Here is a 19,668-nt window from a genome sequence, read left to right as displayed (position 1 = left end):
AGCTGGCAGTGCCCTTGACTGGGTTGATCAACAGAAGTCTGTTAACAAGAACAGTCTCAGAATAGTAGAACGAAGGAAAAATAATGCAACTGCAAAGGGAGAAATCCCAGTGGTGTCAAACTATAGGCCAGAATGTATATTAAAAGGTAATTTTTTTTTTTTTTTTGGATCTTTTATGGTGCAAATACATCAAAGGTCATACTGCACCAGGACACGGGTCACAGCAATATGAGGATGGTCTGAAAAGTTCTCAGCCTAACAATGAAAAAACGAATTCATAATTTCAAAATTATTTTTCAACATAATCTCGATTAAGATTAATACATTTATTCCAGCGATGCTCCAGCGCCATTATCCCATCCCTGTAGTGGTTCTCAGGGAGATCTGCAAAATACCCCTCTACAGCTGCAATCACCTCTTGATTCGAAGAAAAACTCTGACCAGTGAGGAAGATTTTTTAGTTTTAGGAAGAGATAGAAGTCAGAGGGAGCCAAATCTGGGGAATACAGTGGATGTTCCAACAATTCATAGTGCAGATCCCTTAATTTTCCCATTACCAAAACACCTTTGTGGGCAGGTGCATTGTCCTAATGAAAGATGATTTTTTTTTTCTTTTGCAAACCAAGTCTTTTCTCACGAATTTTTTCGTCTAGTCTAGTCTGGTTAAAAGATCAGAATAATATTTTCCAATCATTGTTTTACCCTTTTCAAGATAATTAATAAACAAAATGCCTTTAGCATCTCAAAACACTCATGCCATGACCTTGTCTTATTTGGCGCTGAACAACCAGCTTCTGTTCACTGTTTTGACTGCTGTTTGGATTCTGGTGTGTACTGTTAAAACCCAGTCTCATCCATTGTAATAAATTGACACACAAAACCAGTTTTATTCTTGTTAAAAATGCTCGAAGCACTGTTCAGAGATTTTCATGCGAGTGCATTTTTTCATCTGCATGGCACCCATCTTGCCAAAACTTTTTCATTTGCATTTCTTCATTCAAAATATATCCTACACGTTCTTTTGAAATGCCTATAGTCTCAGCAATTTCATGCACTTTGACTCACCAGTCATCCAATACCATATCGTGCACTGATCAATGATTTCTGGTGTTGTTACACTTTTTGGATGGCCTTCACATGGATCATGTTCAAGGCTGGTATGGGCATGTTTAAACTTGGCAGCCCATTTCTTATTTGTCGAAAATGAAGGAGAAGAATGCCTATAAACTTATATGAACTTCGAATGAATTTCTTTTGGCGTTAAACCTTCTTTTACAAAGAATTTTATAACTCCACGATACTCAATTTTATCCACACAAACAACACTTTGGCTTCCGACAGCTGTATAAAACAAACTACTCGATAGAATGACTTTCAATTCCACATCGATGCTTATGATAGATGGACCAACTTAGAAAAAACAAAATCTTGCTGATAATGTTGCCATTTATGGTTGAGGCCGAGAATGTTTCAGACCACCATATATGGATCACATTATGAAGGAAAGTGGTATTAAACCTGAAATCAAAATTGGAAATGTTAATGTCAGCTCTTTGCTTTATGCAGATGATGTTATACTTATAAATGAATCTGTTACAAGTCTGCAAGATTCCCTGACTAAACTGAATAACTGTTGTAATAAATTTGATATGAAAATCGGCAATAACAAGACAATGAAAATAGGCAGACACATTGAAAATATCAACTGCATCGTGAATGGAGAACCTATAGAACAAGTAACACATTTCAACTACTTAGGCACGATTTTTAGTGAAAATAGTAAATTAAATATGGAAATAGACAACAGAATCAACAAAGCTGGTATGGCAGGAAGTCAACTGAATAAATTTATATGGAATAAGAGAGAAATTAGCTGTATACAAGACTGTGTTCAAACCAATTTTAACTTATGGATCTGAGATCTGAGTTAGAAGTTAAACACTTGATCAAAGACTAGAGACTGCAGATATGAGTCCTGAGAAAGATTATGGGCATGAACAGATGGCATCCATGGCAATATCATTAAAAATGAGGATATTAGGAAAGAACTTGACATTGCTAGCAGAGCTTATCTCAGGTGGTATGGTCACTTAAACAGAATGCAAGAGGAAAGATTAGCAAAACTGTCAGAGAACACTTGAAATACCCAGAGGAAGACCAAGATATAGGTGGATTGATACGGTACAAAATGCTTTAGACGATAGAAATATAAGATCTGATAATTTTGGAGTCCTGACAGGTAACAGATTGATTTGGAAGAAAATTGTAGATAGGAAGTTAGTAATGATGTAAATTTTTCATGTACTACTATCATATCCTGTACAATCCTTGAGGGTACATGTCAGGAATTTGATGATGATGAGTAGCATGTACATGAATACAGAGAACTTGCATCATTATTTAATTCTTGAAAATGTAAGGCAGAATTTAATACTGTCATGGAAGCAGTCCATCTTAAGAGATAAACTTGGCATTCTCATGACATTAATAGGTTTGTACTATTAATGTCATGAGATTACAATTTCTTTTCTTACATTGGCAAGAAAAGAAATTGTAGCTAAGTAGTAAAATGTCTGCCATAACTTTCAAATGCATTATATATGTCCAATTTTCACTTTTGAAGTGGCATTTGATCTTTACATCAATAACTAATTAAACATCATTAACAAAACATTAAGCAGACTTAAATAGCAACTAAATTATAACCAAATATGTTCTTACAGGATTATCTTGGAATTCACTGGTATGATGTACTGTCCACCAATCGCTTGTCCATTCCCAAGCATTTCCCACCATGTTCTTCAGACCATATTTGTTAACATCAAAAGCAGTAACCTAAAATTACATGAGATATAAATTAAAAAAATAAAAGCTATTCATAGTCATAAAACAATGCAATCTATACATACATGCAAATATTTCAATGAATGCCATAGCCAGCTGTGAAATGTCCAACCCATTCAATCAATTTGTCTACTTGAAAACATCTATAAGAAATTAAATTTTTTGTTATAGAGGAAAGTACTATAAACAAACTACAGTACTCATTTTTAGCAATACTAGATCCCTTTTTACAATTTTTGAAAAGAAAAAAATTATTCCAGTGACACACCAGAAGCAGTTTCATTTTAATTTTCAATTCTTAGTAGAGCTTATACTGAATAAAAGTCCTTATTTAAATGACTTTTATTCAGTTATTTCATTAAAATAGCTATCTTAAATAAACTAACAAGAATACTGAATAATATTAAGATTCAACTAGGTTTTATCATGCAATGTCTAATTTTCACTACTATGTTGCCATCAGTGCAAGGCAGAAGTATACCTATGGAAAGCTGATGTAGTTCTGAAAATGTAGCATCAATAATAATGAGTAAACAAGAACTACTGATGTGAATAAAAACTGGTCTGAGAGAGGTCTTCAAAAAGAGGCCAAGATGGAAGAGGGGGGGGGGACACCAGATAGTTCTTTAAGGTAAACCATTGTCTTTAGAATATAGGTTGAGCATTTGTTCTTGTTATAGTGTTTTAATAGAAAGTGAACAGATTCCATATGCTTAAATTGATGCAAATTTTTCTGGTTAAAATAACTTTTGCTTCCTTTTGGCATTTTGTTTTTACAAGGAACTGCATACATTCACATGATATTTACAAAATAGTGTTACTACTTTCAAGATATGTATTATGCCTCTGGAGACCACTTAAGGATCTCACTGTCTACAAATGAATTACCTCTCCATTGTGAAATAAACTTAGAAAAGATTAACAAAATCTGCTATGACTATTTTTCATCCTTATTCAATCTACTAATAATAAAAGGACTATACAATATTCCTATCGACTGACAAATAAGACTAGCACCTGTCACATGAATAAAAAAAAATTATGATGGTTAAGAATTAACACAAAATGAAAATAATACGGTTTAGTCAAGCTAAGACTACTTTAAAATTTCTCTATGGTATCTGCTGACTACAACTACACAGTTGATATCTTGACTACAACTGTCAGCCCTAGCTGTTCAAAGAATTTAGAACAGGTTAACTACTCTTCCAATTATTTCATGATGTTGAAATACAGTTTTGTTAGCCAATTCTTAAGAAAACTTCTAGCACACCAAAGCCTTCATGGTTGTGGAAATATTCTGCAACTTTTCACTATAAAAATTCATACTTTTACAGCTACTGTCCTCTCTGGATATTTACCAGATATCAAGATGGGTTTCAGAATACTTCTTTCACCTATCTTTTTTTTTTTTTTTTAATCATCATCAAATTCCTGGCATGTACCCTCAAGGGGTGTACAGGATATGATAGTACTACATGAAAAATTTACATCATCGCTAACTTCCTATCTACAATTTTCCTCCAAATCAGCCTGTTACTTGTCAAGACTCCAACATTATCAAATCTTACATTTCTATCGTCTAAGGCACTTTGTACCATATCAATCCACCTATATCTTGGTCTTCCTCTGGGTTTCTTTCCTGCCAACCTGGCAGAGAACACTTGTTTTGCTAATCTTTCCTCGCTCATTCTGTTTAAGTGACCATACCACCTGAGATTAGCTCAGCTAACGCATTCCTGGATGCTGACAAAGTTCTTTCCTAATATCCTCGTTTTTAATATGATATTGCCATTGATGCCATCTGTTCACGCCTCTAATCTTTCTCAGGACTCTCATATCTGTGGTCTCTAGTCTTTGGTCAAGTGTTTTACTTCTGACCCAGCTCAGATCCATAAGTTAAAATTGGTTTGAACACTGTCTTGTATGTAGCTAATTTAGTGTTCCGACTAATTTCTCTCTTATTCCATATGAATTTATTCAATTGACTTCCTACCATACCAGCTTTGTTGATTCTGTTGTCTATTTCCATATTTAATTTACCATCTTCAGTAAAAATCGTGCCTAAGTAGCTGAAATGTTTTACTTGTTCCACTGGTTCTCTGTTCACAACACAGTTGACATTTTCAATGATTCTGCCTATTTTCATTGTCTTTGTCTTTTTATTGCTGACCTTCATACCATATCTATTACAACAGTTATTCAATTTAGTCAGGGAATCTTGCAAACTTGTAGCGGATTTATTTAGAAGTATAACATCGTCCGCATAAAGCAAAGAGCTGACATTAACATCTCCAATTCTGATATCATGTTTAATACCACTTTCCTTCATAATACCACTTTCCTTGTCTCACACCAGATTTAACATTAAACCATCTTCCTGTGCTTCCTTCAATTCTAACTGCTGACTTACAACTCAAATAAAAACTAAGTATTGCTTGATATAATGCCCCATTGACATATAACTGTAGCGTATTGAATAGCTTCTCTCTTGGCAACTTGTCATATGCCTTTTCCAGATCGACAAAACTTAAATTATTTTTTCCCTTCTATTATTAAATAACCATTTCTCACTCATCTCAAACCTTAACTATAGCTCTACTGATGATAGACCATTCTATTATATTCATTTGACAAGCTTGAGTGCTTAAACATTCCAAGCTTCATGATCTTCTACAACTAAAACCTTTTACATAAGGTAAAGACAAACTAGTTATCTTCAATGCTATCAAAACAGTCATCTTCTTTAGTCCCCCCCCCCCCAAAAAAAAAACTTAATTCACTTTTCCATACCATAAATATCCAAGATCCTGAAAAACAATCTTTCTTGTCTTGGACTGATATTTACCTGTAGCTTCCTCTTGCACAAAAAGATCATAAAGCCTCCTCAGTTAATAATTTGTAATCCTTCCTTATCAAGATGTACTATTAACCTATCCAGCTAACTCTGTAGAAATCTGCATACATGCATGCTATTTCAAGGAAAAAATAGACATCAAAGGATAACTTAAGTGCCTAACTCATGTTAGTCTTAATGAAGATGAAAAATGCACAATAGAAACAACTATTTAATGTGTGCTTCTATTGGGAGAACAAAATTTATAAACAGAAGACAATGGGTGTTCCCCTTACCAATTTTTCATAGAAAGTTTTGAAAGCATGTTCTTGATTCATCCCCCCCCCCCAAGGTTTCTGTATAGCTAAGATAGAAAAATGATGTGTTCTCTGTTTGGCCCTCATGGCCTAAACACATTAGACTTTCCTCCTTCACTTTGACAGTCCACATTCAAGAATCCATTTTACTACAGAAAAAGAAATTAACGATAGTTAATCTTTTTTATTTATTTTTTAAATTCAATTATTTTTAAATTATTCGCAAGAGAATGAAAAATATATTTTGCTCTACGAAGAACATGTGCCTATACATTTTTACAGTAAAACAATAGGTATAGTTATTTCAAAAATGCCACATAATCAAGTAGAAAGGTTTGTGTGTTGGCAGTTCATATTAATTTATTTAATAGTATTAATTCACAACACAGGAATAAGAAAATAAATTTATTTATTTAACTTATTTACTGATATTGTGCTGGTTTTATATGCAGTAAATTACTGAAAAAAGTCACTTCCTGGCCTAAATAAACTTAATAAATTCAAGCCTTTTCATGTGTAAAAACAACCAGAATATAAGGAGCACAAAAATTCACAAACAAGACACACCTCTATGCCCAAATGTGGATAGTATAAACAGTCCTACATACAAACTTGCTAAACATTTGCCTAAATTACTAGCCCTCCCCCACTACAGGTAATTCTTCCTCTTTTATGAAAAATTCTCTTCACCTAAAAAAGTATGTTAAAAGACCATATTTTAAAAAGTTCAGACAATGATTAAGTTTTAATATTACTTCATTATTTACCACTGTACCATTAACTGAGAGACCACTGATTTGTTCAAGTTACATTCCATCCCCCCCCCCCAGACATTTGAATTATTCAGATTTACAATACTTGCTGGTTATTTTGCATGGAAATCGAAGGCCTTAGTCTCTAGCCTCAACAAAACTTTTATTCTTTCTTGAATTTACACAGGAGAAAGACTAACACAAAACACAAGTGCTCCCTATATGGCAGCAAACTCCACAAAATAAACTACTAAAATCCATATTAATCACTTCAGAATGAATTCATTATAACTCTTATTTGCCGGCGTATAAGACGCACTTTTTTTCTTTGAAAATAGGTCTGAAAAGCAGGTTGCGTCTTATACGCTGATACTCAGTTTTTTATTACTTTCACTTCTGGAAATTTTCTCTATTCCGAGTCACACGATTTCTTCCTTGTGGTGTGTGTGTGAGAGCATTCCAGTTACATAGAGTTCAGTGGATGCGCTTAAAACTGCTTAAAGGAGTGTTTGTACATGTTCATGCAAAAGACTGGATGGATGGAGGATGAATGAAGTTATGGATTAGTGCCTAGACCAAAGTTTAGTCTGCCAGAGCACCAAACTTTGGTCTAGGCACCCTCGCAGACTGTTGAAGAAGCCTGCCCTGCTAGTATGGGATTTTCGTTCTCACAGAACAGAAGATGTTAAAAATAAACTCAAGGAATTAAAAACTCAGTTAGCTGTAATTCTAGGAGGTCTAACTAGTCAGCTTCAACCTTTAGATGTCTGTATTAATAAACCATTTAAGGGATTTATGAAGGAGAAGTGGAACAACTCGATGCAGTCTTCAGATTTTGAGGTTACGCCATCAGGAAGAAGCCTAGCATTTTGCAAGTTTGTGAATGGGTCAAAGCTTCATGGGATGCTGTGAAAACCTGAGACAATGGTTAAATCATTTAAGAAGTATGGCATTAGTAATGCACTGGATGGTACAGAGGACAATTTGTTGTATGAAGACTCAGATTCTGATTTAGAAAAGGCTTCAATTGTCTCTTCATTTAGCTCTGGAGATGAATTTCTGGGTCAAACAAGATTGAAAGGTGGGAACTCTTTCCTAGTTAGATTAGGCATTTGTTGAAAGTAGATCTATTTATTACTTTATATTTGAAATACTGTAAATTCATTATAATATTCAGTGATAAAGTTTTTTCCTAAAAAATGTGTACAAAAAAGGGGGTGCGTCTTATACGCCGACAAATACGGTAACTTTCTATGTGAAAGTCTGATTCTTCTTAAAAAAATCTTATCAACAGTTTTGTCACTTCAGAACATACTTTGCCTTCTATATGAAAGCTTCTGAAGCAATAACAAACATGCCAATAGTTAGAAATCACTTATAAGACTCAGAATCCTAAATAAAACAATGCTTACTGGACCAATTCTATATCAACTGGAAATCAATAAAGTTCCTTTCAGCTTTAATTGAAATAAATCCTAAATGGATTATTGGCAATGATAAACTTCACACATCTGTTTATAACAAGGATATCCTCTGTCTTCCATTTCTAACTTTTCATCTAATTCTGTTCAGTCTTCATATGTTGAAGACACAAACCACACAGTTTTTTTTCTACTGTGTTCCTTTCCTAATCTGTGGACAGCTGAATGCCTAGCAACATTCTATAATGTTATTTTTGCTTCCACACATTCTTGGAAATATACAGTAGATCAACTTCCATTCAGGTCCACTACTGTGTGTGCCACCAGTACTGCCTTCTTGCTTACTTGTAACGATGATCAAGTTCTTTCTTCACAGTGCAGAAAAGTTTAATTATAATTTCAAAACAAAACAAGTTGTTAATACTTCTTTTCACAATCTTCTATGCACTGAAGTAAGTTCATTTAATTACTTCTGATAATACAGTAGTGACTCGTCACTTAACATTTCATAAACAATGTTTACACACACACACAAACACGCAGCACTAACATTACAAAACTTTGACAGCTCATACAAAATCACAATTAAGCTCTAATAACCAATTTTAATAAATTTATTTCACATCTAAAAGACTTGAGTAGCAGAAGATAAAAATAACATATCAAAACGTCTTGCTCACGACATACAAAAATAAAATATACATTTAACTATTTTACAAATGACCTTATTACTAACTTCTTAACTTTAATTCATTTTTATATTTTTAACTTGTGAGATATCTGAATTTTAATACAGATATCCTACAATACTTAAGGAGAAACTCTCCTTTATTGCATCCAGGAACGTATGAAGTGCCCCATAGTGATCTGGCTTACTATGGATAGATAGGAACAACTGTTGATATCCATCTGGGAGAATAAAAAATACGTTCAGCACTATCATTATGGCAAGTCAGGACTAGAAGACCATGCCTTTAATAACATCTTCACACAGGATCAAATGGAAGAAAACAAAAGTGCTACACAGAAGTCAATCAGCGATTGATTTCGGAATATTTTACAGAAATTGATTTCTGTAAAAACATTCCCCAAACTTTAACAAACATGGCTTTATCAATTTTTTTACGAAAAATCTAGGAGACGGTAGTTTTAAGATCAAATTAATACTTGTTTTTTTTTTTCTCTTTACCTAACACCAGATGGTGCCAATTAGGACTTTAGTTCCTTGTGTTGTCCATTACAAGTTTTTAAACTGGTCCCACTGGTACTTGAATTATTGCTATTCATATACTGTGACAAACTGTTTTTGTGCTCTGAAGATGATGGATTATGATACCAGTGAAATATCAAGAAATAAGTTAAATAAATATTATTTTATTATTTTTGTGCTGTGAATTAATACCATTAATTAATAAACAATGCCACATAATATACAACTAGCAATAAATATATAGAAAGCTTTTCTGCTTGGTTATAAAGTAAATTACACTAGACAAGAAATTACTCGTTTTAATCTTTTATCCGAGTGTAGGGAAACAATGTTTGTGCATCATGATTGGGTCAAGGATAAAAACAAGAATATAATTTTTCTAGTATAAATTTAGAAATAAATTCATTTCTCTGCAAACAAATATGCAGTATTTTCTTCAGGGACCTGATCGTTTCAGAACTCAATTTTATTCAAATTTTTCTCTAATTCAAAATTAGCAGACTAATTATTTGCTTGCTATTTTTGCCAAATAAACATTGAAAATAATTATAAGAATATGTTTAATACTGATATTGCTTCAGTTGCATGTTATTCAGAGGGCTTGGCTAATACATTATTTGTTTCATAATTATTTATTTCAACTGAGAATGAGCAATTCAGGGACTGCAGCTCAAAGCATATTGGTCACCTAACTGTCTCTATTCAGCAAGGTCATTTTTATGTCAATATAATTAAAATTCTTCATAATAATCATTCATTTTACACAAATGAATTTGTCCAAATTTCCCACCCATTCTCCATGATCTTTTCTCCTCCTATTGGCCACATATAAAGAATTCCTTGGAATTTTCTTTGGATTACAGTGCCATTCTCCTCTCATATTCTAATTTTTCTCTCTTTAATACACAAGTCACTTTCCTAGTTTGAGTCTTATATTCCTTGAGCAACTGCTCTCCATCTTTATATATCTTCTATAACTTCATTCATCAGCAATTCCTGTATGATTTTCCTAGTCAATCCATTTTACTCCAAATAGGTCTATCTTTTTCACTTGATGCATGCCACAGGTGCTAATAAATGTTTCTTAACTAGTGCTCATGTACTATTTGATCTCTTTTCTTCAAATTCTTTGATTCACTTTACTGTCCTAAGTTGGATTTTAAGTCTTATAATCAACTGCCTTGTAATTCTACATAAATTCCTCTCCTTAATACTTCTACATGCCAATTCCTCCTCCAAGTCAGGATGATATGGTCACCCTCACCAAATGGGAGCAAATATGACGTCTCAACGAACAGATCGTCAAATACTATGACCAAATCCAAAACTCTTGATTTATGTTTCCTTCCACCACATGCTATTAATAAGACATTTTCCCCCTCAAGAAATTCAAGAAACTCAGTTCCCTTAATGTATGCCATTTTTTCTGTCCAATTTATGTCAATATAATTAAAATTCTTCATAATAATCATTCATTTTACACAAATGAATTTGTCCAAATTTCCCACCCATTACTCATTCCTCAGCCTAAAGGCAACACACACACACACACACACACACACACACACACACACACACACACACACACACACACACACACACACAATATCCTGTCCACCTCTAAATCACACCAGATATCCACACTGTCATCTTCTTCCTAAAAATAGCAATGTGAGGAATTCATTCATTCATATGATGATTCAACAACCATGAGTCCCTTTTACAGGGAGGTACGGCAACACCTCAATCCCCCCTATCTTTATCCAGGCTCGGGACCGGCATAGCTGATAATTCGGACCTATTGCTGGAGGGATTGTCTTAAGTATTCCTGACTGTATCTGTGTGTGTTCACAGGGCCGGTTTGCCTGCTTGCAGGATGAAAAAACCCCAGATAAACTGGGGGGGGGGACCCTGCTGTCCATGCCCAAGACCAGCTAACTTGGCTATGGCTGAGGAAGATCCTTAAGCTCCTCACGTCATCGACAGGAATCGAACCTAGGACACTCCTTCCCCAGGCATATGGTTGCGAAGCGCATAGCCACTAGGCTAACTGCGCAGACATGTAAGGAATAATCAATATATAAGACAACAGAATGTACATAATAGTAAAATTATGTTTGTACAATATTATTTCATGGGAACCTCCAAGGAGTCCAAAGACTCAATGCAGGATATCCACACTATATTGTATTCTCCTTGAATGCATACCAAAAAAGCACTCCTGCAACCCATTCCAAGTGAAAAATCTAGTTCTCATGTCATTGCTAACTACACTCTTATTCAATTTCCTGAGACGAACCATGTTCTCTCTCTTTTTCCAAAATGCGCTCTATACAAAAGTGCTGAAAAATTTTCTCTGCATTAATCCTATAAAACCCTTTTAGTAACTTAATTGTTTTTATCATATTCCATCTCCTCCACATGTCAACCAACTTTTGCAACCCACAAGTCCTCAACCTTTTGTCATAGGGAGCATTTCCAGAGCCCACTAGAAATCTGGATTCTTTACAAAACCTCATTCCCAAGAAAACCAGAATGTGCACAGTAATCTAGAGTGGCCATATCAAAGTCTTATAAAGAGAAATAATAACTTCCATATCTCTGCTTAATATGTTCTTCAATAACCACATAATCCTATGTGCCACCATGGTCACTTTTACAATATGCCCTCTGAATCACTTCAACTCCCTATTCACTAACACCCCCCCCCCCCTCAAGTACGGTTCCATCAATATGTGATACACAGTTTGTAATCTTTTCATCCAAAAATGCATAACTTTACACTCTTCTACATTTAAACAGGAACCCATTATCTTTTATCCCATACTCAGAGCCTGTTTAAATCATTCCAAGCAGTCCACATTGCCTTGATTAACTATTATGCTACCCAATTTTACATCATCAACAAACTGATTATTTCCCTTCAAATCATTTCCAATATCATTTATTTATAAATTAAACAGCAGTGGTCCATGCACAGACTTGCAGCATACCACTAGTCACCTGTTTTCTCCTGGATTCCTCCATATACCACATTTTATATTTGTCGAGGGTAGCTGATGTCCATTAGCCACCTTCTTATCCAAATCACAAACTTCATATCGTGTCCATTTGTTCCAATTTGCATAACAGAGCTCCAGGTAGTATCCTGTCAAATGCTGTCCCAAAATCCAGCAATATCATCACGTAGTCCTTTCCTTTATCCAACTCAGCTGTCACTATTAAAAAAAGTTTATAAATTTCGAAGATATGACCATGCTCCTTCCCACTGAGTATCGTATCTTATCCATGCAATTCTGAATTCTATTTATGACCAACTTTTCCAAAACCATTAGCACCACTCCTGAAATACTGAATGGTCTATAATTGGCTGCCACAGTTCTGAAGTCTCCTTTATGCAACAGAACTATTTTGCCCTCCTTCCACTCCTTTGGAACAGCAAAGCAGAGACCCAAGTTAAACACACAAGTCAAAGGTCATGCCAATTCCTTTGCACATTCTCATAATATCCTAGCTAATAATCCATCTAACCACATGGCCATAAAGCACTTAGATTCAATATCCAAAATACTTCCAATTCATGCACTTCAATTCTTGCATCAGTCCCATCATATGTCACAGTGATATCTTTATTTGGATGATAGATTCTTAAAAAGTGGTCTATTTTGTTGGCATCTGTCAAGTCACTATTGAAGTTACTCTCCCATAGTCATTTTTCCATTTACTTGCCTGTAAATAGTAAAAGAACTATTTCAGATTTCCTTGGCCTGTTTGGCTAATTTCTTCTTATAAACTGATTTTATCTACCTTACCATGCTGGACACACTGCTTGTGTTACTGTTCATCTTTCTACTCCCCCCCCCCCTCGGTCTATATTTCCCACTGTTGGGCAAAGGCCTCTCCCATTGCAGGAGGGTTGGGTCTACTTCTCCCATGGTGACAACACATTCCATCTTGGAAGGGTGTTTATGCACTTGTATGAATGGTTAGTGTATCAGCTCTCTAGTCAAAAGGCTGTAGGTTCCAATCCTGATGTAGGCATGGATGTTTGTATTTCTACTTATACACCCTCCATATCTTATTTATTTTATTATTATTTTTTTGGAAATCTTGCTTAATGATACTACTTATTTAACTGTCTGATTTTTATCCTCCTGATCTTGAATATACAGTCAGATATCACTTCCTTCAGATACTGCTTCTTGACCACTTCCCATGTACTGCTAACATTCTTCCATTGGATTCTTATGCACTGCTTCAAGCTGCCTCCTAAGCCTGTCATACACACATCCTGTAGTTCCACATGCACCCCCTTTTTAACTGAAAACTGAACATGAATTTTATCACTTTATTCTTGATTTTCATATCCGTCATCTTTTTCCTTCACATTTGTTTACTGCTATTGATATCTTTTATTCTGAATGCCTTTTCTGGCTTCTTTCTTACTCTTTAATAATTACTGGTCATTTAACGTATTTTAAATGAAGAAATCCAATGCATTTGGAATTATATAATAAAATCTAAGAATGTCCCATGCTATCTGCTTAACAAATCTCAATCTCTTTTTCTCTCTGTTTATCTTTCATGGATGGTAACTAGGAAGGGATTCTGTTGACAGGAAGATTGTAGAGACTAAACTACCTTAAAGATGCCCACAATGTATGACATAGGGACCTGCCATACAGTGATGATGCTAATAAACTCTGACTAGAAGTTTCTTCAGCATCATTCTCCAAGCCAAACCCTTCCCCCACTCCCCAAAAAGAACTTCTCACTGAAGGCCCTAAAAATCCTTGAGACATAACAATCAGCTCACCAAAAAACTCTCACTACTGAATACGACAGAAAAGCATTTCTATTCCAAGATGAAAGCACTTACCAGGAGATTATCCAAAACCCTACCAATAGCTAAATCAACAAACTTAATTCCTTATACAATAAGGTGATCAGCTGGAATGAAAACACCATCAAAAAATTTAAGACAAATTTTGGAAGAACCCCACATTTCTAAGGCCTACTAAAAATCCATAAGAAAGAAAGAAGTCCCACTAGAAAATTTCTAGCTTGTCTTTTAAGCTCCTGTACAAGACTCGATCGAACTAAATAATTTTCATTTAGTCTTTGATGCCAAAGACAAAGGCACTTTCAGATCTGCAGTCTGCAAAAGGGACTATAATCCTGATTTATGCTTTGTGAGCAAAAATAATTTAGGTCACCCTATGCAAAATCTGAGAAGGGTCTTAACAGACCGTCCTCATAGCCAACATAGACCGGTATTAGTTGACATTGGTATTTCTATTCCACTTGTAAGATCAACGCCTTTTCCATGCTGAAATTTTAAAAAGTCTGACTGGAATAAATACACAAATGAACTTGACAAATGTATTCGCTGGATACCTCCAATAAATAGTAATTTTAATCTATTTATAGGCGTTGTCCTGCTTGCTGCCAAGAAAAGTATCCCTAGAAGTGTTAGGCATAACTATATACATGGCTGGAGTGAAGAATATGAATTGCTCTATAAGGAATATCAGAAGAACAAACACCTAAAAAAACAGCTGATGAACTTCTAGCAAAATTGGATATATCCTGAAGGAAAAAATGGATAAATACAGTTGAAGGTATAGACTTTACTCATTCCAGCTGTAAAGCTTGGGGCCTTCTCTGGAAATTATGTGGTAGTGCTCTACTGATTAAAGAACAACAATCGTCTCAGACAACTAGCCATGCATATTGTTAACACATCACATATCCCAATCAATAAAAAGCATACAAAATACATTAAGATGAAACTAAAAGGATTTAACAAGTCTTCGCTTATAACTTTGCAATTGTCCTTTTACACAGTAAGAAGTTGAAGCAGCCTTAAAGGAATTAAAGCTTGGTAAGACTCCTGGGGGCTTGACAACATTCATCCAGAATTTTTGATTAATCTGGGAAGAAATGCAAGATCTTGCCTAACTAAGTTCTATACTGACATACTTACAACCGGTAAACTTCCCTCTACCTTTAAAAAAGCAAAAATATTTCCAATTTTAAAGCCTGGTAAGCCTAACCATAAACCGGAAAGTTACCGACCTATCACTCTTAGTTGTTATAAACTCTTCGAAAGACTTATTTATAATAGAATAAGCTCTACAATTTTTAAACATGTCCCAATGGAACAAGCTGGCTTCAGACCAAATCGTGGGTGTTGTGACCAGGTTCTCTCTTTAGTAACTCATATAGAAGCTGGTTTTCAAGAATGTTTAAAAACACCTGCAGTGTTTATTGATTTATCAGCAGCATTCGACACCGTCTGGAGACAAGGTCTTCTATATAAATCATATAAAATTTTTCCATGTAAAACAATAGTACATATCATTAACAATATAATAATAAGAGATAGAAGATTTATAGTGGCCATAGGTAATAAAACTAGTAGCGAAAGGAAGTTAGGTATTATTGCCACAGGGATCTGTTTTATCTCCCTTATTATTCAATTTGTATATATCTGATCTTCGCATCACTACATCGAGGAAATTCTGCTGATGATATAGCAATAACTATACAGCATAAATTGTACAGAAGAAATTCTAAAAGTTGAACTGGATGAATATTTTAAAAGATGGAGACTGTTTAAATAGGAGCAAAACAGTAATATCTTTTTTTTTCACCTAAATAATAACTTGGCAAATGTGGAACTAAAAATTGAACTGAACAACACTATATTTCCATATAATAAATTCCCTAAGTACTTGGGAGTCATACTTGACCGTTCTCACTTTCAGGCAACATCTTTCAAACTTGGCATATAAACTAAGAACATGTAATAATATTCTATAAAGACTCTGTGGCACTACTAGGGGTTCAAGAGCCTCTACCTTTTGGACAACAGTCCTTGCTCTGGTATTCTCAAGTGCTGAATACTGTGCTCCTGTGTGGCTAAATAGTCCTCACACAAGGATTATTGAATACCTTAAGAATTATCACAGGCTCTATTAGATCGACTCCAACTTATTGGTTACCTCTTTTAGCAGGCATTATTCCTACAGAATTACACAGATTGAATCCCCTAGTTCGTGAATTTCAAAAAATTTCTGGTAATCCAAGCCTACCTATTCATCAGGACCTCCCAATTCTTAATGTCAATAGATTGAAATCTTGCCACCAATCACTACGTGTAGCAGAAGAACTAGTCCTAAATAATTTTAATCCTCTATCAAAATGGGAGGAAATATGGAAGGAAAATACGAATGAACATTTGCATAACTCCTTTAAAGGTGATCAAATCATAATAGGATTCAGACAAATCATGGCCTATGTGGAGATACTCTCTACAAATGGAACAGACAGTCATCTCCAATATGTGACTGTGGTGCTCCTCGACAGACTATGCAACATATTGTAAAAGAATGCACCTTACGTGCTTATCAGAATGACAAATGACTTTTTACAAGCAGCTCCTGAAGCTGTGACCTGGATTACAAATTTAGACCTGGATTTATAACGTTATCTATACTTTTTTATTATAACATATTAAGATTTTTATTTTAATTTTTTAATACCTTGGATTAGATTTATGTTCTCCTTTAAAGTTTTTAACTTAAAATATTTTAAACTCTTCAACCCTGCTATATATAATGACATGTTTCTCTTTTTTAAACATATGTTTTTGCCATGAGCTATGTATGTATGTATGTATGTTGACTGCACTGGCATAATGTTCTAAATGTTAAACTTATGTTAAATACGAATATTGTCATTTTTAAATACATAATTTTACATTCCCCATTCCCTCGGTTATAGAAAGGATAGCAAGTTTTCTACATTTTGTAATATGAAATAAGTAGAAAAAAGTTATCAAAAACCTGAAATGTGGAAAGGCAGCTGGAGTACAGGATATCTGACCAGAAATGTTCAATTTGGGAGGTATAAAAGTTTTACAGTTGGCTATGCTGCATAATTCAGAAGGTCAAATTCTGAATGATTGAAGTGGAGCTCTCATAGTACCCATCAAAGGAAATAAAACAATGTAAGATTTACAGAGGAATTTTCCTGCTGAGCATTTCTTGCAAGATTTATGCAAGTATACTTGAGAAATGGCTACAAAAAATTGTGAAAAAGAAGCTTGGAGAAAAACAGACCAAATTGATTGTGAGGATCAGATTTTCACTTTAAGGCAAATAGTTGTGAAATCAAGGGAATATAACAGGGATTTGTATTTAAGTTTTGTAGATTTGGAAAAAACATTTAAACATATAGCAAGCTGTTCCAAACACTTTAGTTACAGTGTAAATGGGACATTACATCAAGCAATACTTATTCTATACTTGATACTTATTTTATATTCTACAGTTGTAAGTCAGCAGTTAGAATTGAAAAAGATACAGGAAGATGACAATGTTAATCAGGTGTGAGACAAAGGTGTACATTATCTCCACTGTTATTCATTATCTATATGGATTACATTTATGAAAAGTAACATTAAACATGATAACAAAATTAGAAGAAGTGTTGATCGCAGCTCTACTTTATACGGATGGTGTTATATTCCTAAATACAGTATAGACCGCAGGATTCTGTAACTGAAGTGAATAACTGCTGTAATAAATTTGGTATGAACATCAGCAATAAAAAAAAAGACAATGAAAATAGGCAGAAACATTGAAAACATTATTTCCTCTGCATTATGAATGGAAACCTATAGAACAAATAAAACATTTCAGCTTTTTAGGGAAGATGGCAAATTAAATCTGGAAATAGGCAGCAGAATTAGCAAAGCTGGCATGTTAGGAAGTCAACTGAATAGATTTATATGGAATAAGAGAGGAATTAGTCAAAACACTAAATTAGCTGTATATAAGACGATGTTTAAACCAATTCTAATTTGTGGATCTGAGAGCTGGGTTAGAAATAAAACACTTCACCACAGATATGAGAGTCCTGGGGAAGATTAGGAGCATGAACAGATGGCATCAGTGGCAATATTACATTAAAAACAAGGATATTAGGAAAGAACCTGACATTGCTAGCATCAGGAATGTGCTAGCAGACTTAATCTCAGGTGATATGGTCATTTAAACACAAAGTAAATGTTCTTTGCTAGGATAGGAAAAAAGACTCAGAGGAAGACCCAGGACTAGGTGGATTGATGCAGTTAAAAGTCCCTTAGAAGACAGAAATATAGGATATGATAATGTTGGAGTCTTGACAGATAAGATTAATTTGGAGGAAAATTGCCAAGAGGAAGTTAGTAATGATGTAATGTTTTCATCTAATGCTATTGTAACATCCTGCAGACTTCTTGATGATACATGCCAGAAATATGATGATAAAAAGAGTTCTAAAAATTTTTTAAAAACTATCAAAAATTATTATTCTTCTATATGAAAAGTAGAAATTTTGTATTTTTAATTTTTTTTTTCAATATTTTATATAACTGATTAAAAATCGAAAGAAAAAAGTTATCAGGTGCACAAAATAAAAAAACAAAATGCTGAAATGAGTGGAAAGAGAAAAACAGACGTTAAATATATATTTCAAAAGATACAAAAGAAGAATGTGATGTTTCACAGGTTAAAAGCTTCAAGAATAGCATGTCCTGTAGTCCTTTACAGGACAAAGTGCAATATTGAAAGATTGCAGAAACATCACGAGATTACTTGAGCTGAGAAAAGAAGCAAGAGGTCCAAGATAAGCTGACCTGGTTGGCCAAGTGGATAGTGTATCTGCTCTCCAGCCAAAGGGCTGTGGATTCGAATCCCACCATGGGTATGGATGTTTGTGATTGTCTGTGGAAATACCAGTGGTGGTAGGCAGTAGATGACGTTGGTGTAGTTGTGATTGAATGGTGGAGACAGAGTTGTAGACCTGGTGCCCTCCCTCGATGAGTCCTTGAACTCCCTGGAGGTGTCAAATAATAATAATAAAAAAATAAGAAACAAGATTGTACAAATAAACAAGAGAAAGAGGATAAAGCAGAAAAAATTTTGTATGGAGATTCTATGATCAGAAGCGTACTTAATGAAAGTATGAAAAGAAAAAAAAAATCTTGTTTCCGAGATGCAAAAATTAATAATATTAATGATGCTGTCAGGATGCAAAAATGGTAAGGTGAAAGAATTGAGGGAAGATGAGAATCATTACTGAAAGATGCAAAAAAGAAGAGAATAAAGACCAAGTCTCCTGCTACATTCTGATAAAGGCAAACCGAGGAGGAGGGCACCAACAGCAAATGAAGGTTTAGAGTTTATGGACCTATGGTCTGAATTTAACAGATGGAAGTGCTTATATAATACTGATGGAT

The 19,668-nt window shown here is 34.4% G+C and overlaps 1 protein-coding gene across 1 annotated transcript in view; it reads right to left on the bottom strand.

The window, feature by feature from the left end:
- The window catches only part of LOC150108453 (formylglycine-generating enzyme), a 108,834-nt gene that overhangs the window by 11,437 nt on the left and 77,729 nt on the right, over positions 1-19,668 (bottom strand). The window contains exon 6 of the mRNA XM_090390791.1: positions 2,722-2,835. Coding sequence (XP_090246917.1) covers positions 2,722-2,835 — 114 coding nt within the window. The remainder of the gene's footprint in view (positions 1-2,721; positions 2,836-19,668) is intronic.

This window comes from Typopeltis vanoorti, chromosome 3 (genome assembly GCF_054136105.1).
Source record: "Typopeltis vanoorti isolate ZY-2024b chromosome 3, IOZ_Tvanoo_1.0, whole genome shotgun sequence".
Classification (NCBI taxonomy): domain Eukaryota; kingdom Metazoa; phylum Arthropoda; class Arachnida; order Uropygi; family Thelyphonidae; genus Typopeltis; species Typopeltis vanoorti.
This window is presented reverse-complemented; position numbering and strand designations above follow the sequence as displayed.